General features: G+C 40.1%; 1 protein-coding gene across 3 annotated transcripts; it reads right to left on the reverse strand.

Annotated features, from left to right (window-relative positions):
- Positions 1-15: 15 nt before the first annotated feature.
- gdpd3a (glycerophosphodiester phosphodiesterase domain containing 3a) lies at positions 16-23,856 on the reverse strand. 3 transcript variants are annotated; one of them, XM_047037599.1, is made up of 12 exons: positions 23,770-23,856; positions 23,399-23,510; positions 23,025-23,192; positions 22,449-22,491; positions 16,012-16,147; positions 15,670-15,715; positions 15,222-15,340; positions 10,602-10,691; positions 8,839-8,972; positions 1,007-1,066; positions 818-869; positions 17-609 (listed from the first exon to the last, which is right to left on the reverse strand). In XM_047037599.1, the coding sequence occupies exons 3-12, from the start codon at positions 23,170-23,172 to the stop codon at positions 481-483; spliced, it is 957 nt and encodes a 318-aa protein (XP_046893555.1). In that variant the 5' UTR covers positions 23,173-23,192; positions 23,399-23,510; positions 23,770-23,856; the 3' UTR covers positions 17-480. The 3 variants fall into 3 exon arrangements, with proteins under 3 accessions (XP_046893558.1, XP_046893555.1, XP_046893556.1); XM_047037600.1 differs by having other exon boundaries at positions 23,399-23,491; positions 23,770-23,845; XM_047037602.1 differs by lacking the exon at positions 10,602-10,691 and having other exon boundaries at positions 16-609; positions 23,770-23,849.
- Positions 23,857-25,775: the final 1,919 nt, after the last annotated feature.

A 25,775-nucleotide genomic window follows, 5' to 3' on the forward strand; every position in this document is an offset into this window, starting at 1 on the left:
TCTTTCATAATTAGTATTTTATTTAACCTTTATTAAACCAGGCAGAATCATTAGGAACAAATTCTTATTTTTAGTGATGGCCTGGCAAAAAACAGAAGCTTTTTGAGGGGGAGGGGAAGGGAATAATCAAATAGGACACTAGGTTTATATGGTACAAAAAATTGAATTTAATATGTCTGATGTGTATAATTCTGATAGGTATATTTATTATGATTACATTTTGACTGCTTATTACAGAGAAAACAAACCAAATTTATTTTTAAAAGACAAGAACTGTAAGGAACGTCCTTTTTTTTCTTACCCCAAAATCTCCATGGTTGGGATTTAGTCAGACAATCTTTTCATAAATGAACTTAGAAGCAACACTCAACAGTAAGGAAATACGTTACACTATGAAACCATGTCATGTGATGAGTGTATCAGACTGCCAGTAAAACACCTTGTTTATAGATCAATAATTTGATTGTTGATTACATTCTGTCAGTCTTGATTTCTTTGTCTGGAGAGGTAGTTTGACAGGAGGGTGGGATAGTCAGTCATGACTCCTGTGGCCCCTGTTTTAAACGCTGCAGTTATATCTTGCTCCTCATTGCAAACAAACAAGTGTACCTGTGAGATAAGACAAATGACAAACAACCCAATGAGTTATTTTTATTATTTTCACTTCTGTCACAACAAATGCATATAATTCATCTAACTCCCCTCACATGCCAGGAGGGAACATTTTGGTCATCAGGTCTAAATGAATAGACCTGTCAATAGAAGTCAAAAGCACCACTTAAGTCAGTATTAGTGTTGATGATGGTGATTTCAATACCTGAATCCCTCTTGATACAAGATGTTTCAAAAGGCTCTTTCTCATAGTTAACCTAAAATTAGGTAAAACCATAATTATTAGTATGATGTCCATCTCTTCATAAACCCACATCTGGGCTTCATCAGCTGAAAATCATTCTTGACATGTTGAAAATAGCCATCAATAAAAAAAAAGAGGGAAAATACCAACTTCTCTATGAAAGAGATAACCAGTCTGCTCTTCAGTATGCGTTCCTCTGGAATGTATGTCCTGCACAATATAGATAGATGCCCAGTAGAGAGTGAGAAAGGTATTTGCTTTTTCTCTGTTTACACCAACACACACATATGTAAATATTAGATAAATACTGTAACATTTAGCATCCTAACACTTATGAACATATAATATATATAGCTGCAAGCAGCAATGAGGTGGCCAAGCAGGTCAGATGACTCAGAAAAAACTTTAGACAACCCTCTTCCGTACTCAGAGTTCCATGTACACGCAGCAAGTTTGGTGTGAATCCATCAAAGATCTGCTGAGATACTACTAGGGGTGGGCGATATGGCCAAAATCTCCTATCACGGTATGAGTAATTTTATATCAGGGTTACGGTATATATCACGGTATAGTAATTGATATAGTAAATACAGTGAATTTAATTAAGAAATTGTACTATATAACCATACCGTACTTCATCATCACACTTGATTATTTATTACAAACAAAAACAACTGCCTTACATGAGACAACGCTTGAGTTAAAAACAAGACTCAAAGTTACTAGTACGAGCGTTCGGATTGGCTGGTGCGCAGTCATGCCATCCGCGTGGTGACCTAGTACTCACAGCGCAATACGGATCCGCAATGCCCTCAGACAAACGGGGGGGGGGGGGGGGTAAAAAATAATTCCTCCGATAATAATTTGTTACACAGAACTTTATTTTATTAAATATTCATCCAAAATTATTCACACCTTCACTAAATCAACCACAAACAAATAATAGTGCTAAATAACGCTAACTAATAACGCTAATAGTGCTAAACGCTAGTGCTAAATAACGCTAACTATTTAACTGGTCGGCTCCATGACGCCGGGTAAGTAGCTAGCTCTGAGACTTCTCACCAAAAGAATGAAGGGGAACCCTCGATTAAGACATGTTCGTAGGTACCTAGCGAAAAGTAGCCTGAACTTTCCTAGATCTTAAGCTAATGCTGAATGCTCGCTGATATAGCTGTCTGTCTTACTAGAACGGCGAATGTATGCATCGTTGCTAACGTGTGCTGACGTTGTGACTATGTATGTGAGAAAGACGCGTAAGTGACAGAGACAGAGGGAGAGCAGGGAAAGGAAATGCAGCTGAAAGAATTCGCTGCATGTTTAACCTAATAGTGTTAAAAAAAATGTTTTACGAAGCGCAAGATGTGGCGGCATGTTGATTCTGTGGCGCATCGCACCAAATTAGTCTGTGTGGGAAACACTGAAAAGTATACCGCGGTTGAAACGGTATAGCCAAATCTCTCCCGGTAGACACATTTCTACCGTTGCACGGTATATACCGTCATACCGCCCAGCCCTAGATACTACACAACTTTCTGTTTGGTGGCTCTGCCGCCGATTTCGATTGGCTGTACCCGGCAAACGGTTTCGAAAAACCCAAAATCATTTTGATTGTGTGAGGATTGCTTTGGCTATATACAGCTAGACTACAGGTAGCCAGCGACTGCATTGTACCTGGCTTCCTTTGCAGTGGTTTACAGTCTCGCTAAACAGATAACCAGTGACATGGCAGGCTTGTTGGCTTTGGCTGGATTCAAACCTCTTACGTTGCCCTTGCCAGGACACCAACTTGTCCTAGTAAGCCATTCCCAGTGCTGGAAATTACTGTTCAGTTACTGTGTAAAAATATAAGCAGTTTGTCCTGTGACAAGCGGTTGTCGGATTTGGCCCAAGTAAATTTTGACATGTCAAGGTGATCGTGATCTGAAGATAATCTGTGCCAAATTTGGTGGATATTTGATACATTTTATAGTACGTGTAGGGGAAAAAGGTTTAATTAATTCATTCAAAATTTGGCTGGTATCACAAGTTAACATGTGTCAGACACGGGATCGCCCCCTAGAGGTTAGATGACGCAACCTTTTTGGACCTCTTGAGCACCTGTACCAAGTTTGATGTCAATTCAGCAAATATTTCCTGAGATATGATCTCACTTCCTGTTTTACCGACTTTGATAGTCTTCTTTTATGGTGGCTTGGTTGACGACTTTGATTGGCTGTACCGGACGAACGGTTTAGTAAATAACAAAACGTGATATATTTTGTGAGGCTTGGTCTAAAGATAATCTTTGCCAAATTTGGTGAGAAATTGACAAACTTTATAGGAGAAAAAACGTTAGTCATTCATTCAAAATGGCGGCCACATCAATTCGGCTGGTATCACAAGTCGACATGTGTCAGACACGGGATCTCCTAAGATACCACGAGACAAAGGAATCACTTAAATAAGACAAACAAATCAACAGTTATTGGTCAAAACACAATTTTTAAAAAATGACACACCTTTTTCGGACCTCTTAAAAACAGGGTCCTGAGTCCATACACCAAGTTTGGAGTCAATGCATCAAAGATTGGCTAAGATATGACCTCACTTCCCTTTTGTCGGATCAGTTGCTGAATTTGAAAGATCCATCCACTTTTGTGAGGCCTGGTCTGAAGATCTGGCAATTTTGAAGAAGATTTGACAAAAATTGTAGGGGGAGTAGCGAAAAAAAGTTTTGGAAAAATGGTGGGGAATCTATATAACTGGGTATGACGTCACAGAGTGAGTTGAACTAATCTTGATCCAGGGAATCCAACGATACCTCATTTTGGAAAATGAGGCATATGGTTCAAAAGTAACGTGTGTAAACACACGTTCAACTTTGACCAATTGGTGGCGCTAGAGGATTCGAATGGGAGGCATGAAACTTGGTAAAATTGAAAAGGCAGAGTAATAAATTTGGTCAGCTTTGGGAAAAAGTTTAAGCAGCTGTAATTCAGTCATTTGTTGACATATCAATGTGAAATTGCATATGGTTCTTTAGAATGATGTCATCCTGTTCAACTAAACAACAAATCTGAATTATGACAGGCCCAAAGGCTGTGGCTGGATTTGAACCTATGACTTTGCATTTTGCAGTACACCATCGACCATTGAGCTAATCTCAGTGTTGGGAATTACTGTGGTCAGTTACTGTATAAAAAAGTAAGCTGTTTCTCCTGTGGCAAGCATTGTTAGATTCGGCCAAAGTTTAACCAACTCTAATTCAAGCATATTTTGACATACCAAGGTGAATTGTTTATGGTACTTCAGACTGATGTCATCTTGAACCCTATTAGGTTTAAAAAACCATCAGTCAAAATTATATTTGATTTATTGACAAAAAGATATTGAGGCAATGTGGACATTTACATAAATACACCCCTTTCAGCCATTTTGTTTGGTTATGAGGAGAATGGTTTGGAAGGTTGTATCAAATTTGGACAGTAAAGCAAAATCTATCATGGCGGACCTTATGGGTCCTTTTTTGTTCCCCATGAGAAATAAGCCATGTATACCAATTTTCAGGCATTTTGGAGTAACGGGGCGCTGGGCAAATCACATAGACTTTGATTGTGGCTTATAGCGCCACCTATGGGCATATGTGGACCATTACTAGTCAGAGAATAGTGAGTGACCTGTTGTATCATTGGGACAAATTTGAAGAAATCTATTGAGCCATTTCATGGACAAATATAATAATAACAATACTAACAAAACAATAGGTTCCCTTCTACTGGAGGAAAGTTAGAAACACGGCTCTACATTAACCTTTTACACTGGTGGCACTTGCACTACTAACTTTTTCAGTTACTGGCACAAAAAAATTATTTTGTCGCACAAATTATTTATGGTAAGCCGCTCTGGATAATAATGAACAATAATGAACCTGTATTGCAGGGGTCGGCAAGTAACTTGGGCCACGGGCCAGTATTTTTCCTCGCCACTAGACGGCGGGCCAGAGTCTGGGTTACTGCCTATTTAGACGCTGCGATAGGTGCCCTTGCGATACGTGCACTCGCAACAACTAGGCCTACATGGAGAATGGGTAGGTCTACTACAAATAGCTAACGATAATAAACCATGTGCATGAGCCCATTGGTGGTCTGTTAACGAACTGTATCAACATGGTCGTCACTGTCATCCCAACGTGGTGGGTCGTCATCGTTGGTGCACATAAATACTGTCTCATCAAGTGAGAATAGGATTACTAGGACCTAGTCAAGGTTTTAATGTGAGGTGAAATCGGAACTTCACATTAATGCGAGCAAAAATTTAATTTTTTACCTGGCTTTTTCAGTTCCTCCTGGGATCTTATCCCTTCCATTTTTATTTTTTTTTCGCTTCAGCTTAATCTAGCTAACTCCCTCCACAACAATAAATTATGGTTTGTGTTTGAGAAACATGCGCGACAACTGAACTGCACTTTTTAATGCACGGTCTGATCATGCGCTTAATTAGATTAAAACATAATGTAGCCTATTAGCTTACTTTTCAGTCACACAGTAACTTAACAAACTTAAGGCATATCCTGTTATTCGGTGTGTGAAAAAAACAAAAAGAAAGCAGGCGATCTTCTGGCCCAATTTATAAGCGGGCAAAGCGGCCCACCGTGAATTCTCCCTATTCTCCCGATGGCCATTCCGGGCCTGAAACTATAAATTAATAAGCAATGTCGTGGGGGGTGCTATCGGGGTGCTTTGGTCTTTCTTGGGGGTGCTGAAGCACCTGCTAGCCCCTTCCTAGCGCTGCCATAGAGAGCGCTGCCCATGATTACTAACCATAACTGTGCTTTCACCTCAGGCGATCTGTCAGCCGTGAGGTGTAGCGATCATATGGTAGCGATGACATGGCGAAAAAATACTTCAGAAAAGTCAATAAGTGTATTCGACTTCATGCAGCGACGGCAGCGCCGACAGCCGGCTGCCTTGAAGCTGAGAATGCCATTGGTTACTTCAAGTCAACCGGGCTGCAGGCGACGCCGGCGCTGCATGAAGTCGACAACATCTAATGACACCATACCCAGTTTCCGGTTTCAAAATAAAAGTCGACGGGGAAAAAAACGTTATAAAAAATATATCATTGGAAATATTTTGACGGGCCAAATAAAATCGCTGGCGGGCCACAATTGGCCCGCGGGCCGCCTGTTGCCGACCCCTGCTGTATTGCATACAGATGTGCACTTTAACTACTTGCCATCTTTTAAACCACATGCCTTCTTGTTTTCTTTAAAGGTCCAATGGCATGCTGTTTTTGAATGCTTTTATATAGGCCTTAGTGGTCCCCTAATACTGTATCTGAAGTCTCTTTCCTGAAATTCAGATGTGGTGCAGAATTACAGCCACTACGAGCAGTCCAACAATGAGCTTTCCTTGGGGACGTGCCATTTCTGTGTCTGTAGCTTGAAATGCTGAGGAGGAGAGAGGCGGGGCTAACTGCAATGCTTCGGTAGTTTGCAGGCCATGATGTCTCTCGAGGAAAAAACAATATCAGGCTCGCACGGTCGTAGCTTATTTTCTCCTAGGTGGGCCAAATTCTCAAAGCAGAGAAAGGGGAGGTAACCTTTCCTCTTATGACAACATAAGAGGAACATTTTCAAATCGGAGCATTTGAGCTTTCATTTTCTCAAAAGCGGAGAAGAATACCCAGGGCTTGGTTTACACCTATCTCAATTTCTGCCACTGTGGGACCAAAGGCAGGCTAGGGGAACTCATATCAGAATCAGAAAGGTATTTATTCGCCATGAAAGTTTGCACAGACAAGGAATTTACTTTGGCAGGAAGGTGCATACAATAAACATATAGGAACCTAAAATTAAAATATGTCGACTATCTATACTAAGGGTACATAAACTAGCAGTACTAAGTGGAATTAGAATTAAATAAAATGTACAATAAAATATAAGTTGCCAGAAACAAAATATAAGTTGCTAAATTACAATATGAAAATACAAAAAATACAAATATTACAAAAGATACAAATGTACAAGGTAGAATTGTGTAGATGTAATGTGTTAAAATATTAATGTTAAATAACCTCCTAAAGTGAAATATTCATGTCATGGGACCTTTAACATTGATTGGGATAGATTTACTGCAATAGAAAATACAGTGGGCCTACATTATGAAGTGCAAAATGAATTAATTTTAGATTTCAACATGCTATGGTTGGCACAGATGGGCAGACTCCTGAACTCTTAATAACACGAAATGCAGTCTGCAGTGCTGCTGCGTTATGGGATATGTAGGCCATACCTGTCTCTAAACTTCACGTGCTTCATACTGTCATTGTGAAGCTTCAATGTTTCATGTTTGAATTGTTTTGACGCTGTTACAAATTTGGACAGTCCTGCAATTGAAGGCCCACAGAATTTACAGTACACACAGTGCATTGCTCCGTCTTGATACCTTAACCACTGGCTTTGCCGCCGCCGTCAGTATTGCCATGGCAATACCAGGCCTACTTTGAAACAAGTATTGCCTGGCATTACTACTTTTTCGCAGACCTTATGAGGTTTATTTAATTTAGAAGACCTAAGTAAACTGTAATGACAACCACATTTTATGTAGTGAGGAATGTGAAGTGTTACGAAAACATTAGACCTTTCAATTAGCTGTTACACGTTGCGCCTTGCGCTGGCGAAAAAGTTTGGCAATAGGTTACTACTTGTACACTGGTGATGGCACCTATGACCAATGGTATTATTCGAGCCACTGGTGTCGAAATTAATTTCCCGTATTGTTTTTCTCATGTGTGTTTTCCCTGACAAATCCTTCTCAGGCTCATCATTCTCATTCACTGGCTCTGTCAGGCCTAGGGCCAAATACTGTCCTACCTGACGTCACAATGCCGTTCCGAAGCAAGGATGCGTCCGTCGCTATGCCGACCTTAAATTCCTGAGATATCTACGTGTGCTAGCAGGTATGGTTGCTATACTGGTTACTAGGTAGGACGTTTTGTATTTAGGCTTATTTAAACCAGTTTATGTTTATTCTACTCTACTATTTTAAGTTTTCACTCGTTCGATAGCTGGTGCTAGCTAGCTAGTTGTCAAAAAATTACTTATTTAGCATCAATTTTAACAGACCGGGAAGGCAACACGTATAGTATATTCTACCTGCACGCGTTGCTGTCTTGGGAATGTCGAACGAGTGAAAACTTAAAATAGTAAAGTAGAATAAACTGGTTTAAATAAGCCTAAATACAAAACTTCCTACCTAGTAACGAGTATAGCAACCATGACAGTTTCCTGCTAGCACGCGTAGATATCTCAGGAATTTAAGGTCTGGCCTGACACCTCCATTTGACATGGCAAATCGACATCAAGTGATGGTTCGGTTACACTTGAACGTCCCTTCTTAAAAAAGGAGTCAATTGTCAGTTTGATTTTAACGCGTCAGATTTGAGTATATATGCGATTGCTGCGTGCGGCTTGACGAGAGTTATACTTTTTAATTTATTCATGAATGTTAGGCTACACCATTCCGGGAGGGGACAGGGGGGGAGTCGCCGGGCTAAGCCAACTTGATGTGTTGAATGCTCAGAGCACGTTATAAAGCATATTCTTAAAATACACCTTAGTGTTTTAATAAATGCTCATAACAAATCATAGCAGATTGCCTTAAACCTAAGGTAAGCACAAAAATAATCAGTGATACATTTGCGACCCATTAAAAATTACGGTTGCAATGGCATTTCAAAAGGTTGCAAATGCGACCTGCAATAGGTGGCTTTGCAGCTTCTCTGCTTGGCCCCAATAAGAAAAGGTAGAAATGCAGTAGGTGGATTTGCAGCTTCTGCTTGGCACCCAATAAAGTCACCAATTACAATAGGTTTCCTCCTGATGGAGAAACCTTAATTACAAAAGGTTTCCTCCTACCTCCTCCTAACAATACCAATGGCTTCCTTCTGACGGAGGAATCCTAATGACAACACACACAGACAAGCAGACAAACACAAACCTGTTGATGATACGGGGCAGGTAAAACTGCAGGAAGCTTTCTCCTAGTGGTACAAAGGGTAGTAGGCCACTGTAGAAAAGGAGGAGAAGTTGCATGCCTCGACTAATACTGAAGCTGTATGGCATGTTGGTGTTCTAGAAGGAAAAAAAGGAAGATATAGCCAAAGGGAAAGAGAGTGATAAGAAAACATTTAAGGGGCAATGGTGGATTAGGAAAACAATATTTAGGTTCATTGAGTTTAAGAAATAATGTACAAAGAACAACAAACAGTTAATGCTTAAGTAAGTAAACAGTGGGAAGAATAGAATGATAAACAATGGAAAAGGACAGAAGAAAGGTTAGCGGGATTAAAAAAGAATACATACTGAGTAATTAATTTTAGCAATGTGTGACATGGTCTGGTAAAACAAGTGCCTTTGTCGGCATTTAGCATTTTCCGCAACAAGCCAAATTTTTTAAAGTATTTTTTACTGTTTTCCTTTTCTTGCACATTACAAAAGTTTAAGTGTTGAGAAGTCACTCGATATAATATACAACATGTTTAGGATCACTAAATACTACATTTGTTGCTAGCTTAGCTAAGCTTCCAAACGAGTTGTGGGAGCCTGGGGCCGGTTGCACAAAACACAAAACAACAACAAGTTTTTTCCTTAATTTTGACACTTAGGGGTACATTTCTCCTTAGCTAAGGGTGAACACTTAAGGGTGTTGCATAGAATCCCTTAAATGGTTTCCTTAGCTAAGGAGAAACGTTAAGGGATTTACTACATTGAACGTGATTTCACAGCAGTAAAATTTGACAGTTTCCACGGAGACCGTGTTTGTTCAGTTGTATCGCAGTGCATCACCTTACAAAAGCTAGAGCTTGTAAGCTGTAGCTTATAGTTAGCTAATAGTTGACCTACGAAAACAAATTGAAGAAAAGAAGGCAAGAAAAACCAAATTGGTCAGAGGAGGAAAATGTTGTGCTTCTACAGGAATACAACAAAAGAAAGCATACACTAAAAAGTAAATTTGATCCACAAATAACTGCAAATGTAGGATTCGTTAAAATTGCCACAAAAATAAACTCAAGAAGTTTGGTGAAGTGGTCAATTCAAGAAATAAAAAAAATATATTATAACTTGACTGTTATGTTCAAAAAAGAGATAACCAATTGCAGGAGGGAGTCCAATAAAACTGGTGATATCAACTTTACTTGTAGGTCTAGTTGCTACACAGTAGTTAATGTTTAAGTTACTTCTTCTAACTGTAAATACAAATGAGATCAACAGTTACTCTGCATTTACTGTTAGTTTAGGTACTTAAACTCGGCCATGTTGCGGTAAAGAATAACTCAGAGGTACTTTAGGTTTTCTTCATTACTTTGGTTGCTTAGGTCTTTCGTGCTGCCCCTGGTACGGGAGGTGTTTGATTAGCATCTTCGGTTTTGATCTGCTATTGTAAGTTTCAGTCAAGAGCCCTTTGCCATAAATAAACACAATAACAATCACACCCTGTGTGAAGGCATGATAAGGTTTAGAATCTCTGTAAACGGATTCCAGGTGTATCAACATTCAAGTAGGCATATCTTCAACTATTTTCAGATTTCAATGTATTGTAAAGTTTATAATCTGCAATTTCAAAAACTGAGAAATGACCTCGCCCGACAGCAGCACCATTTTCCAGACCCTGAGGATTAATATTCTTAGGGTTAGTTACTTATTTCTTTTGAACACAATTGATGATCTGGGCATTATGTTGCCCCCCTTATGGCCACATACTATTGCACAGCAATTTTTCATGATGCTGGAGTTCTCTGTTGCCCAAACGGTAATCTCCTCCCTGTCATATTTCTTTACAAGGTCTGAGACCTAAAATTGGACAGAGAAAGAAGAACATTGAAGTAAATTGAAAAATGAAAAACTTGAATGAATTGCTTTTGACAAATTATGCAGGCTAGGCTAAATTGAGAAACCTAGAAATTGAAAGAACAATATTATTTTCTAAAATAGCCCTAAAATCTAAATTTGAGCATGACAGATGTAGCTTAGTCATGTTGAATGCCGTATCAAGGAAAACCTTTTAATTAATAGAATTGGTGAATCAAAGGGAAATGATCAATTCACCTGGGACCATCTAAAAAGGTTAACAGGAAAAGGCCATAGTAACACTGCAAAAAATCTAGAAATCATGCATCATCTAACACAGGGTGCAGTCGAAATTACATCATTCAATTCCTAGAAAGAACAGTTTCTTTCCATCCAATGCTGCCCTCAACAAGGCTAAGGACTCCCACTGCCATTAAGACTTTATTCATGTATCCATCCACCACTTATTTGCATATTGCACATTGCTCTTCTTATTGCACTGTTATCCTATTTTATATATTACATAGTTAAGTTGTTTAAATCTGTATGTTTATTGTATGCACCTTCCTGCCACAGTAAATTCCTTGTTTGTGTGAACTTGCATGGTGAAAAAAACAAATACTGATTCTGAAGTAACAAAGTACCGTATTTTTCGGAAATAATTATTTTGAAGCGGCTTATTGCCCGGTTTTAGAAAAAAAAAATTGGTTTCGTCCCAAGATCTCTACAGACCGTGCAGCTAATTTAATGCTCATCACTTGAACGGGGGCTAATTACTTGAAAGAGGAATTATTTACGGTGTCGTCTCAGTTACACTATCAGGGCTTGGAAATACAGTGACTTGCTAAAGTAGGCAAATGGCTAGTAGAACATAACATTTCATAATAATTTCAGTAAATCAAACAGCTGTAAGACCCAGTGAAATGTTATATACAGCTAGCAAACTAACGTTAGCTAGCAACGCTAACGACATTGGCAACTTTGGTAGTCTAACCAAACTCTTTGTAGGTTCGTTTTAGATATAATTATATATGGTCGTGTGGACAATAAGACACGGGCGCAGTCTCTTTTCCCAACTTGTATTTTCCCACTTCTCTTAGACATAGTTTTCAGTCACGTGACACGCGCGGTGACCTGGAGGGCAGAACCCAACTATTTAGCTAACTAGCTAACTTTAATTCACTATGACCCTTACAAAAAAGAAGTATATTAAAGTATACTATAAGTATGTTAAAATATGGATAGTACACTTTTAGTTTACTTTTGATATACTTTTAAGAAGTATGCTTAGAAAATAGTTCACTTTTGATATACTTTTAAGAAGAATGCTTTGAAAATAGTTCACTTTTGATATACTTCTAAAAAGTATGCTTAGAAACTGGTAAACATTTCTTCTGGAGTAGGATGTACGTTTTCTATTATTATACAGCAAAAACAGTCCAAATAATTTTTAGGTAGCATTTTTTTGATCCATCTCATTCTAATTATTAATGTCTATGAAAATCGATAATTTTTTGCACATTTAATCTTTTTAGCTATTGAAGCCAGGACCGCCCAAGCCTTTATGGGGCCTTAAGCAAAATTGATTTGGGGGCCCCTCAACGTCGCTTATCGTGCAAAAAAAAGAATATATATATTTTCACATAATACATTAAACTGTAATTTAATTTGCTCTTGGGGGCCCTCTGGTAGCCACAGGGGCCCAAAGCAGCCGCTTAATTCGCTTATGCCTTGGGCCGGCCCTGATTGAAGCTGTAACCTTAATTACTACTGTAATTAGTTGTAACCTTTATTACTTAATTACATTCTGAAGCCCTACAATCTTATACTAATAATTATCAATTGGAGTATTAATGGAATAAAACGAAAAAGCTACTTGAGAAAGAAGCAGACAGAAGGGTTGCATTATGCATTTGAAGGTAATACTGTCAAACTGACTGAAGAACGAAAAACGACGTGAAATAATGAAGATAGTGTGGCTCATTGGCTAGTCAATTCCCATGATGCAAGGCAGTAAATAGTGTTAAAATTTGCTGATAAGTTTGCCGTTCGTTTGAAATACAAATGTAACTTCATGAGTTTCGCTTTTTAAATGTGTCTGCTTAGAATGTGGTGTTTTGTTGCGTGGTAATTGTCATTGTTGTGCTGGTTTACCATTGTAACCATGAGTTAAATGACTGTTACATTTCATTCGAACAGCTGGATTCTTGTAACGTTATTGCTAACGCAGTGAATAACTTCTTTCAGTTTGGAATCTGTAGTGAAATGTTGCGAGGGCCCCGTTCTTACCAAGTGACTTAAGATCTGAGGCGTTTGAGGGGCCCCTAAACATTTTAATACATTAATAAGTAATAGTAAAATTAAATTTAGAAATGTACTTCCTGAAGTACTTACATTAAATGAAAGTGCATTTGAAAGTATTGCAAAGTATACTTTGAGGGTCTTTAGGAAGTATACTTTATGAACTGAAAGTGCACTACACAGGTTACTTTAGAGTATTCCAAGGTATACTTTGAAGTACTTTAGGAAGTATACTTGATGAACTGAAAGTGCACTAGACAGGCTACTTTAAAGTATTCCAAGGTATACTTTGAAGTACTTGAGGAAGTATAATTGATGAACTGAAAGTGCACTACACAGGCTACTTTGCAGTATTCAAAAGTAAACCTTGAAATACACTCTAAGTGTACTTTAAAGTGTACTAAATGACCTAAAAAGTGGGCCAATTCAGTTTACTTAGTACAAAAAAAGTATATAAATAAGTACACTGCTAGTATACTTTAAGTAGCATGATAATAGTATACTTTTTACAAAATAAACTTGAAGTATACATCTTTTTTGTAAGGGGACCACTGCTGTTAGTCGCCTTGATACACAACAAACTGTCAAACCGATTACATAAAGATGTTTTATGGCAAAAAATACGATTATTAATATACCTGTATATGTTTTTGTTTAACTTTACTTGAGCTTTGCTTTGATGAAGTGTTCGTTGCGAATATGTGTATATTTGGACGGCTGCCATTGTTTGCCCTCCCCAGAGACAGAGGTAACATTACGTTTAATGGCACAAATCCACAATCATCTTCTCTCTGGGTATTCTTTATCGGACGGAATTCCATAGAAACACAGCCCAGGCTTGTCTCATTTTGGCAACACGAAGCAACAGCCTTTTTTCTGTAAATGTATGACTTTCTTATGGTTGGCAGGCAGCATAGAGTCTTTTTTGCCTTCCAAGGGGGCGTGCCCCTTGGAACGTGACGTCACGTGAAAACTATGAATTCGAACAGCCCTCACTGACTTCATGTAATGCCTACGTCAGCATCATGCCTATGGCAACTCCCAAGGGACAAAACATCCTTTTCCGTTGAACATAGAAAGGTCTGCTACAGTAGGCTATCCTCAGGATTTGCAAGCTAGCTAAACTTATACTATATCAAAAATAATTTTGTAGACATAACAATGGATTTTGACACTAAATGAGTGACTTGGCTTTATTTCTAGACATACTATCCACAATGTTACACAATTCTGTAAGATCTCCTGTACTCGTGCACTGCTTGGTATTGTAGCGACAATGCTCTTGGCACCCAGAATGCCCCATGGCAAGCTGAAAAGCTACAAAGTTAAGGGCATTAGCTTAGTTAGATAAGATTTGTTCTGAGTTTTATCAGAGAATGTTTAATATAGGGAGAACTGCCACTCTCGAGAAACTTCCGGGTTCTGAACTGGTTGCAGTTCCACTCAAGTTCCATATGAGGGCGCTAACGGTGAGTGCAGAATGAATGGAGGTCTATGGAGCTATACCCCTCAAAATCCACTTTACTCAGGATATAATTTTTTGTCTAGTAATATGAATTCTGAATTCGAAAGGGGAGGCAAAAGAAAATACACACCGCTGGGTGTTAGATTTTTTTAAAGTGGCCTTTCTGTTCTAAAAAGCTTTTGAAAATGTAATTGACGTCATACACATCGTACGACCAGAGCTATTGCTTGACGGCAAGCTCTGGTTACTTCCACTTTTCTCTCGAGGCATCGAGGACTACAGGACTACAGGATGGACTGGCTGGCACAGTCGCCTGGGGTTTACTCCATTGAGCTTTTGTGGGATCAGCTAGACTGTAAGGTGTGTGAGAAGTGTCCAACAAGCCGCCACATTAGGCAAGTGCCACAGGAAGCGTGGGATGAAATGTCATCCCAATGAGTATCTGGACAAACTGTCAGCTTGAATGCCAAGGATTGGCAACACTGTCATTGCTGCAATAAGATTTCTTTATAAAAACACTTTTAAGTATTTTAAAAGTTTAAAAAAAGACATTCTAATATTAACAGTACTTTTTTACGTTTTTAATGTCCTGACTATCCATTGTGATCAGATAAGTATCCTTTAATTATTTATTTTTCTTTTACATAAGAGCAAAATATGTACATTATTCCAAACTTTTACCTCCCAGTGCTAGTCTAATAAAAAAGAGACTATGTAATTTGGTTTGTCGTATTTAACATTGCCATTAAAGAGGTCAGAAACGTTACCTTCTGTATCAGCATAGTGTTTTCCTCTTTGATCTCAATGTTGATGGGCATGTTGGGAAACATTCTGAACACATCCTCCAATAAGGCAAACTTCCTGTCTGTCCCGGTGCTGTAGTGTCCTGGCATGGCAAAAAAAAGTAAGGGCATGAGATGGAGGGGTGGGATGGAAGGATCTTAGCCTTTAGTATTTGTTCATAGACACACATATGCATGACAGATGCTCACTCAGGCACAGAGATACGCACAAACCACTTACCTGTGTGAAAACTGGTCTGGAACAGACTGCTCAAGACTTACCTCTGTCATGATTTTTTGTGAATGTGTGAGAGATTGAGCAACACTTTTATCCAAAGACATACGGGGGGCGGGATTTGAACCTGCAACCTCTTTATCTGAAGTAAAATGCTCAACCACTGAGGCTGAGCTATACCCAGAGCAAATTACACACCTGCAAAAAATGTAACTTCCATTCTCTCTTTATACAGAGGCATCTCCTGAAAGAGAAAAGGATGTGTTCATTAATTAATTCACCTTTCACAATTAATATATATGGGATTTCTTGAACACCAACAAAAAAAAAAAGACTAAATGACTAAATGTAACTATTAAAATATTTTTCGACTCTACTCTTGATTGACTATTGGTTAAGCATCATTATTTAACACTGATACTGCTAATGAGACTGTTACATATTAAAGGTGATACAGTTACTGTACATTCTACATTCCTTGATCTTGAGAACTTTATCAAGTGGCCAAACTTAAGTTTTTGATTCAGTTTAGTTTCTGACCTCTAGACTCAAGGAGGAGATAGTGACATCTTGGCCCGTCTGTCGCAGGAGGTTCTCATCATGTGACACAACCACGTGACCATCCCGGGTAAGGTGGCAGTCCATCTCCAACATCTCTGTACCCTGCTGCACTGCACTAGGGGAGAGAGGGAGAGGGTGACAGAAATGTGAGACTTTATTAATGTTGCTGAACGAACTGGCTTACACTGCATTTTTGAAGATACACGTTTGTCACATAAGTACTATAAGCTTATAATCACATAAGCAATTTTGACCACAATCAAACAGAGTAGTTGTAACAGGAAGGTTCAGGGAGGACCCAGGTGCAAGAAAACAGGCAAGGCAGGATTAAGAAACAAAAGCCTTTACTTGCAAAAGACCATGGCAGGGACACTCACATAGACAAGGACAAATTGAAACCAAGACTGAACACAAAACAGGGACTTAAATACTAAACCAAACAAGACAGGTGAAAACACTGTAAGGCTGGGTGTCAAACCTGCCCCCACCTCTCATATGCTAAAGTCTGAAGTTTCTGGACAGTCTCAATTTAATGGCTCTCACACCCCATTCAAGATGTGGTCTGATTGGTTGTTCTTGTGTATAAAGGGAATTGTAATGCATTGTTCTTTGGATTCTTGATCTCCTGAAACCTTCTTCTCAGTTCTCCCTTGTCCTAAATCCGTGTACCCTTCGATCTTTCATTTTTCAGTTTCAAAACCAAATCAGAAAAACCGAAAAACAAACTTGTTATTGGTATTTCTGTTTTAAAACCAGAACGGAAAAACAGGGAAAAAGAACAACAGAAAAATCTGTGTACCCTTCGTTCTTTCATTTTTCCGTTGCAAAACCAAATCGGAAAAACCGAAAAACAAACTTGTTTTATGGGTTTGCTGTTTTAAAACCAGAACGGAAAAATTGGGAAAAAGACCAACAGAAATCACTAGTTCTGTAGCGGTTTTTGTGTTTCAAAACTAAAACTGAAAAACGGGAAAATTAAGTTTTTGATTGTTTCGTTATTGTAATATTTTGATCGTGGAATTCTGGTGGAAATGTGTAGGTGCAGGCACATCTAGTGCACAGTTCAAGATGGCTGCAAGGCTTCATTGTTTTTCGGGGGATTTCCTGCATGTACAGGCACAGGTAAAACTCCTTTCCATGGTCGACCCTCACCTGGCCCACATCCCATTGTTGACTACTACACATCTGGAACGAATGTATATGTTAATATAACATGTCCAGTTGGTGCAACAGACATACACAAATCCATTAAATGCATTAGACTCAATGATATACAATGCATAGACCAGACATACTGAAGATACATTTAATTAGCAAAACACAATTTCAAATTCACTAATTCAGTGCTTGATATGGAGCGCTAAAAAGCATGTTTTCAGAATCAGAATCAGAATGGGATTTATTCGCCATGAAAGTTTGCACAGACAAGGAATTTGCTTTGGCAGGAAGGTGCCAAAATGGAAATGGAGCGTTGAGACTAAGCATGTCTGGCTTGGTAGCTGGCCAATGCCTAAAAGGGTGCCTAATTGCGGAGAGGGATACTGTGTGTAAGTGATGTCCGCAGACACCCCCTGTGGATAAAGGGTAATGTGAGTTTAGATATAGTGACATGGAGGAGAAAGGGGAATAGGTGAGATTCTCTGCAGTGCTGAAGCATGTGATGACAGGTAAGGAGGGCTAAAATGTCCTACAAAGCAGAAATGGGGTGAGTGATAGCTGTCAATCATCCCTATGTGCTCCTTTGTTAAGAGAAACAATATTACTTTTGCTTTGCATAGTATAGTACACACCTGTACACCTCATCATAAGTATTCAAATTATTTTAAATGGGCATGGTTGCATTTGCCACAATTCTGGCCACGTGGGTGGCCGGAAACATGCACATTTTTTCATTTTGGTCCATGTGTTTCATATGGCCCATGTATTCGGCATGTTAGGGGATGGGATTTAGATTACGACACCCTTTTTAAATAGAAGAGGAATATGCTTAACGCTGATTCGTCGGTCCTTCAGTGCATGCATATGTAATGACATAATTTAAATAACAAAAATTAGGCTGCTTACATGTCGTTTTCAGCAGCAAGTTGTCGTGAATAGGATAGGACTTTGGTGATTTTGGTGGAAAACGTTCCACGCATTGCATTTATGGGGAAAACCAAACTTGAAGTGAATTTATATGCCTTGATTTTCTGTTTTCCCTTTCCCCTTTTGGTTTTGAACAGAAAAACCGCTACAGAACTAGTGATTTCTGTTGTTCTTTTTCCCAGTTTTTACGTTCTGGTTTTAAAACAGAAAAACCAAAAAACAAGTTTGTTTTTCGGTCTTTCTGATTTGGTTTTGAAACGGAAAAATGAAAGAACGAAGGGTACACGGATTGTCCTACTGTCCTACTCCTTGCTCACCTCTTTCTTCTCTCTGATTTACAATGATCATGATAGAGTAGGTAAGATTTAAAGCCTTCATTTTGTAACATGTTTGCCTCGTAATTGATTTCATTCATTTGCAATGTTATTAAACGCATATTTCATTTTAAACTTACTTTGACCATTCTTGCTCTGATTTAACCCATAGAGTCAAATAACTGGAATTCTATTGGTATTGGCATATTTGGTTCATGCTATCAATACACTGTTCAGTTTCCAACTTCCTTTAAACCATAGGGGAATTAGTTTTGGTTGTTTGGACAATATTCAACCCCCTACAGTTTTGGTGACCCCGATGTGATAGGTTTCGAGCAATTCAGTTACAGTTAGGAGTAAGCATTTACAAATGTACATTTACATTTAGTCATTTGGCAGACGCTCTTATCCAGAGCGACTTACAGTAAGTACAGGCACATTTCCCCCGAGGCAAGTAAGGTGAAGTGCCTTGCCCAAGGACACAACGTAATTTAGCACGGCTGGGAATCGAACCACCAACCTTCTGATTAATAGTCCGACTCCCTAACCGCTCTGCCACCTGACCCCCACGTCAGGAGATTCTTGAGCTTAGACTTCGCAAAACTCCTTGTCATGCTTTAACTGACCTTGTTTCCTTGTTGGACATGAACAGGTGGTTCAACTCCACCAGAATGAAAAATATTCATTACCCTGAGTTATTGTCCATATAATGATGTATGACAATAATGAATGTGAAGGTTGTATTGGTTTTTACGTGACTTTTCCATTTATACACCCCAACCAAGTTTTTCCAAATTCCACTACCATACGCTCTCTGGGCGTCATTGTTAAAGACCAAATTATTAAGTGGGACCATATTAACGGCTATATGACTGTTAAGGGTAATGACGTTTTATTCACCACTCGTTCTTGCTGTCATGAGACTTCAAGTTATGTTATTTGTACATGTAACACATTACAGCCTGTGTCCTTTAATGACACAAAATTGATCAATGTTAATTCACTTCATGGTTATTCTGATGCTATTCAAGTGTCTCACACACAGTGGTGTGTGGTCAGTGAAATGACTTCCTTCTCATACAGAGGTATAACCTGCCCAGCTAACCACACCTTCTGCCTGGAGGTGAGTAATGACTTTACTATGGGTGAACTGAACATTCTGGGAAGGATGCCCATGGACAGTGACGTTTCTCCTTGGTGGGAAGACACATTTTATGAGGAAGCACCAGAACTCTTGCTGACACAATGCAGGTGCTCCAGGAACTGATCCAGGACACAAACTACCACCTTGCTCAAGCACAGGTGGAGGTTTACCTGGCAAAGAAAACGGCAAGGATCCTGTGAAGTGCGTCAACCCTCTATGCTCAGCAAGCCTACACCTGGTGTCCCACCTTCAAGAAAAGTCTCAAGACGCACCACTTGTTCCGGGAGTACAATGGCACTTCGAATCAGAATCAGAAGGGATTTTATTCGCCATGAATGTTTGCACAAACAAGGAATTTACTTTGGCAGGGAGGTGCATAATAATATATGTAGCCATAATTTACAATCTACCCAAAAAATACGGATAGTGCAAGAGAATGATACAATAGTGCAAATTGCAATGTGCAGGGTGTCATTGTACAGATTGTGAGTCCTTGTCCTTGTTAAAGTGGCCAACAGCGGATGGGAAGAAACTGTTCTTGTGGCGTGAGGTTTTGGTCTTGATGGACCACAGCCTTTTGCCAGAGGGGAGTAGCTGGAACAGGGAGTGTCCAGGGAGGGAGGGGTCGGCCACAATCTTCCTTGCTCGCCTCAGGGACCTCGAGGTGCGCAGATCCTCGAGGGAAGGCAGATTGCAGCCGATCACCTTCTCAGCAGTGCGGATGATACGCTGCAGTCTGCTCTTGTCCTTGGCAGTGTCAGCAGCGTACCAGATGGTGATAGAAGAAGTAAGGATGGACTCAATGATGGCTGTGTAGAAGTGCACCATCATTGTCTTTGGCAGGTTGAATTTCTTCAGCTGCCGTAGAAAGTACATCCTCTGTTGTGCTTTTTTGGTGAAGGAGCTGATGTTCAGTTCCCACTTGAGGTCCTGGGAGAGGATGGTGCCCAGGAAGCGGAAGGACTCCACAGTGCTGACTGGGGAGTCACTCAGGGTGATGGGGGTGAGTGGGGCTGTGTTCTTCCTGAAGGCCACAACCATCTCCACTGTCTTAAGAGCATTGAGCTCCAAGTTGTTCTGGCTACACCAGGTCACCAGGTTGTCAGCTTCCCACCTGTAGTCAGACTCGTCCCCGACAGAGATGAGCCCAATGAGGGTGGTGTCGTCCGCAAACTTCAAGAGTTTGACAGACGGATGACTCGACGTGCAGCTGTTGGTGTACAGGGAGAAGAGCAGAGGAGAAAGGATGCAGCCCTGAGGAGATCCGCTGATGGACCGGGAGTCAGAGACTTGTGTTCCCAGCTTAACGCACTGCTTCCTGTCAGACAGGAAGTCTTTGATCCACCTGCAGGTGGAGTCGGGCACGTTCAGCTGGGAAAGCTTGTCCTGGAGAAGGGCGGGGATGATGGTGTTGAAGGCAGAGCTGAAGTCCACAAACAGGATCCTGGCGTAGGATGCTGGGGAGTCCAGATGCTTTAGGGTGAAGTGGAAGGCCATGTTAACGGCATCATCCACCGACCTGTTGGCTCTGTAGGCAAACTGCAGTGGGTCCAGGAAGGGGTCTGTGATGGATTTGAGGTGTGCCAGCACAAGGCGCTCAAAATACTTCATTACCACAGAGGTCAGGGCGACGGGTCTGTAGTCATTAAGTCCTGTTGGCCTTGGCTTTTTGGGCACAGGGATGATGGTGGAGGACTTGAGACAGGCTGGCACATGGCATGTCTCCAGGGAGGTGTTAAATATGTTTGTAAACACAGGAGACAGCTGGTCAGCGCAGTGCTTGAGGGTGGCAGGAGAGATAGAGTCTGGCCCAGCTGCTTTGCCGGGGTTCTGCCTCTTGAAAAGTCTGTTAACTTCACCCTCCTTAATGGAGAGAGTTGTCACAGTAGAGGGGGGGAGGGGGGAGGCCTCCTGGATGGGAAAGGGTAGTTCAGGACTGTCAGGAATGCTTGGCTGGACCTGATGGTAGTTTCCTCCAGAATCACAATGACTCTTATTGAGAGACTTGTTGCTCTTGTAGGTTGGTTATAACGAAGTTAACTCTTGAACTCTTGTACTCGCTGTGAAATATTTTACTGTTGACTGTTCTTCTACAGGTACAGTCTTGCACTTTTTGGGGTTCATGTTGTTTTAAATTGTAACTCGTATGACTGCATGCTCTTATGGGTCTTCCCTTTGGCACTTGTTTAGTTTTTCACAATGTATGCTTCATGTTTTGGCTGCTTGCAATGTTTGGGAGTACCTCGTTGTTATGATCAGTGACCTATGCTCTTAGCAGACAGTAAAGCTCTCTCTTGGAAGTCGCTTTGGATAAAAGCGTCTGCTAAATGCATAAATGTAAATGTAAAATGTTTTGTATTTGATGATGTGTCATAATCATTGTATTGATTATCTTAATATTTAGATAATAAACTATTATTGTGCATTTTAAATTACTTGTTCACCTTGAAACATATCTATCACGCTACGGCGGTGAAAACTTTGATCTAGTCTGGTTGATGCGGCTAATACTGAATATAAACATAGACTTTTGAAGTAGGTTTTAACTTAAGGCATCTACAGTGGATCTCCACGCTCCAAAGGAATTTAGCGGAGCCACTGAGTGATCGGTTTACATACTAGGTCTGTGGTTAAATCCATATTATTTACATTTACATTTAGTCATTTAACAGAAGCTCTTATCCAGAGCGACTTACAGAAAGTACAGGGACATTCCCCCCAAAGCAAGTAGGGTGAAGTGCCTTGCCAACAGTCTGGTGTAAAGCAAAGTGTAGCAACACAACCTCACAATTAATTTACTAACAGAAAACATGAAAACCAACACACTTGGATGATTATACTGTTGTTGGATTCTTAAGCTGTTAGTTACTCACTGACTGAATGCCTCCATGGTGCTCTCTATTCTCTCCCCGGATCCTGGCAATCAGCAGCAGAGTAGAAAAAGATTAACTTCAGATCACCTTTCTCTCTGAGCTTTTTGTGTATACAAACTACTGACAAAGTGAACATGTGCCAATATACAGTATGAATGCTCTCTGAACAAATGGATGTTAAGTAGTTCTCTTGTACTTTCTCTAGGTACGGTATATACTGTACTCTATGCTTTTATGCGTAAAAGCAAATCTATCTCTCTCTGATTTAGTCAACTGCATAGCGAAATAAGTGTTCATTTGGCATTTGTCCCCCTTAACCCTGGGGTCCTTTCCTCTGTGACTACTCATTGACTAAAAAACGAGATTTGCTAAAGTGTCTGCAGTGATGCCATTTATCTTAAACCTCACAGATTTTTTTTTTACCCTTCCCTTTACCAAGCTTTACCCAAGCCCATTTGAAATTAACGAAAAAAGTGATGTCACAAAGCTTTCAATAATTACTTATTGGAGAGGAAACAATTGAGACAATGAAGCTAATATGAGGTTATAGAAACTGTGAAACAGGTCCATGCTTACCTCCTCTATGAGAGATGTGTGTGCAGTTGAAAGCTGTCCTTCTTTTCCTGTGCAGGATGTGGGGGTTCTTTAACAAGTAAAGTGATGTGAGGGTATAGCCCCCTAGGGCCGGTATGATGAAATACAAGGAGCTACTCATATTTTCCATAATCCTTCCCAAAGCAGATGCTGAGGAAGAGTTAATGCAGTATAAGAATAGCAGAAGTAAACCGGATGGTCCTTAGGAAAGTTCCATCAAAGCACACGATGGAACAAATCCAGGTTCAAATGCACATGCTGGGATCTAAACTACCTGCCTACATTAAGAATTTTTTTCTCAGGCACATTTCTCCATTAAATCATCTCTTGCACACGCAGGTCACTCAATCACTTACCCTTCCGTTTTCTCTCTTCTCCTTGCTCTCTGTCACTCTTTTAGGATCCCCTTTCTTCTTTTTTTGCACTTTCTCTGTCAGTAAATGTGTACTCTGAGAGCCAATAAACAAGCTGAAACATTTCAAGTAAAAACATGAAACTAAACTTGACAAACAGGTAAGACCAAAGGTGTAATTCAAGTCTCTAGCATTTCCCTCCCTCCACCAAAAACCGTGTATCTGATGCCACCACTTTTGCCACTTTCCCCCAATTTGCAGTGTCCATTAGTTTCCATTTCTAATCTCACTTGCGCTGTCCATTTCTGCTTCATCACCCAAACTATTGAAACCCATTCATGAGTGTACAAGTTTATAAGCAGTAGGTAACTCACCTCTGTCGCTCAGTGGCCTCCCTTCCCTGTGGCAATAATGCTTTTCACTCTGGCTTGACTTGTTTTGAACTACAATGAAACTGACATCATGAATGTGCGTTGGAGATTGTATGTGTGTGCACAATAAAGTGTGAACCTGTTCCAAAGTCCCCCTATAGAAAATGATTGCAGTACGTATTGTGCAGACTGGGTTTGTCAAATGAATTCGAATCGATTGTGTAAAAGATGTTTTCTGTAAAATCCAACGTCTTTCATGTCACATTTCACTGTTCAATACAGTATCATACATTGAAAAGAAAGATTGGGCTTTTGGAATAAGAAGAGAAGAAAAAAATGAGTCAGAGAGTGAGAGAAAGAGAGACATGACTTCCAAAAGGCATGCAAGCATAGATGTAAGATTTCTATCTTACATCTATGCATCTGCTATCTGTTGATCTAACAAAGGATGGTGTGCTGAGGTATGTAAACATAGCACAAATTACGGTGTTTTCAACAAAGAATCTGTGTTAATAGGTATGTGGGCTCTCACATAAACACAAAGTAAGCTGAATGCTGTAGAATGGTATTGTTTACAGTTTCAATAGAATTGCTGAAATGAAGCAAAAGGGAGTGGCAAAGCTCAAAGGTAGAAGGTGAAAACATCCCAACTCATGTTATACCGTGCCTTGCAAGGTGTCCCCACCCTTTTGAACTCACCCTTTTGGCGTCTACGCTAATCGCCAATATCCCATACAAACCAAGTTAAAACATGTTTGTTTTTTTAATGTTATTTTATTAAATACAGACACCTGTCTACAATAAGACATCCCCTCCTATCTCAGTTGGATGGGCGCTATAGCTCAATTAAACAGTTGGTCATTGTGTGTGCCTTGTGTAAACACAAGACGAAACCTAGACGAAACAAGATGAAACCCAGACTAAATCTTCCCCTTGAACTTGACCACTTCACATTGTTTATATTATAACATTTGTATTTCTTTAGTTTCCAATATTATAAGTTTGTAAAATGCAGTACAGAAAACTTACTTTCTAAAGCTGTTTTAGCAGATAAAGATAATAGGTGTGTTTGACATCGGCTGTGGCTGGATGGACCAATCAGCGAGAGTTGCCGCTTGCAGTCGGGGGAGGAGTTGAAAACTGAGACGTCAAGTCGGACATCCTGCTTCCCCTGGTTTTCTGCGTTTACGTCAGTCATATGAGTTTATATACAATTTCCAACTCCTACAATGTATTTAAATGATGTTGTCTGCTTGGAATCAGTCAATCTTTTTATTTATTAATTAATTTGTGTTTTTGTATTAATATAGGCTAAGATGCATAGTTTTTTAGGGTGACTATTTAACATTCTGTCAAAGGTCTACAGATGAAAAATTGTCCTTTTGGCTAATTCTGGCACATTTACAGTCATGTTCATTAATGTGCACTGCCCCTGTAAACAAATAAAAAATTAAATGAATCATGGCCAATCAAGCACTGTTTGCTCAATTTATTGCTGAGAACTTACATTAACCATCTGTGTCAAATCGGATCTCCCGGCTTTAAATCATTATGAAGTCACCCATTTGCTAATGTCATGGGCCACTGTCCCTCAAAATGTCTTTACACGTTCCTCGTACTGCTTGGCACTTTCCATCTAAACCATGAAATGGCACAACACAATTTGATTGTGCTAGGTAATAATACCTCCTTTTTTGTTTTGTCCGTCCGTCCGTCATCTGCCGCTTGTCCGGGGATCGGGTCGCGGGGGCAGCGACCTAAGCAGGGAGGCCCAGACTTCTCTCCCCCCGGCCACTTCCACCAGCTCTTCCTGGGGGACCCCGAGGCGTTCCCAGGCCAGCCGAGAGACGTAGTCCCTCCAGCGTGTCCTGGGTCTTCCCCGGGGCCTCTTCCCAGTGGGACGTGCCCGGAACACCTCACCAGGGAGGCGTCCAGGAGGCATCCTAATCAGATGCCCGAGCCACCTCAGCTGGCTCCTCTCGACGCGGAGGAGCAGCGGTTCTACTCTG

This window comes from Hypomesus transpacificus, chromosome 17, assembly GCF_021917145.1.
Source record: "Hypomesus transpacificus isolate Combined female chromosome 17, fHypTra1, whole genome shotgun sequence".
Lineage (NCBI taxonomy): Eukaryota > Metazoa > Chordata > Actinopteri > Osmeriformes > Osmeridae > Hypomesus > Hypomesus transpacificus.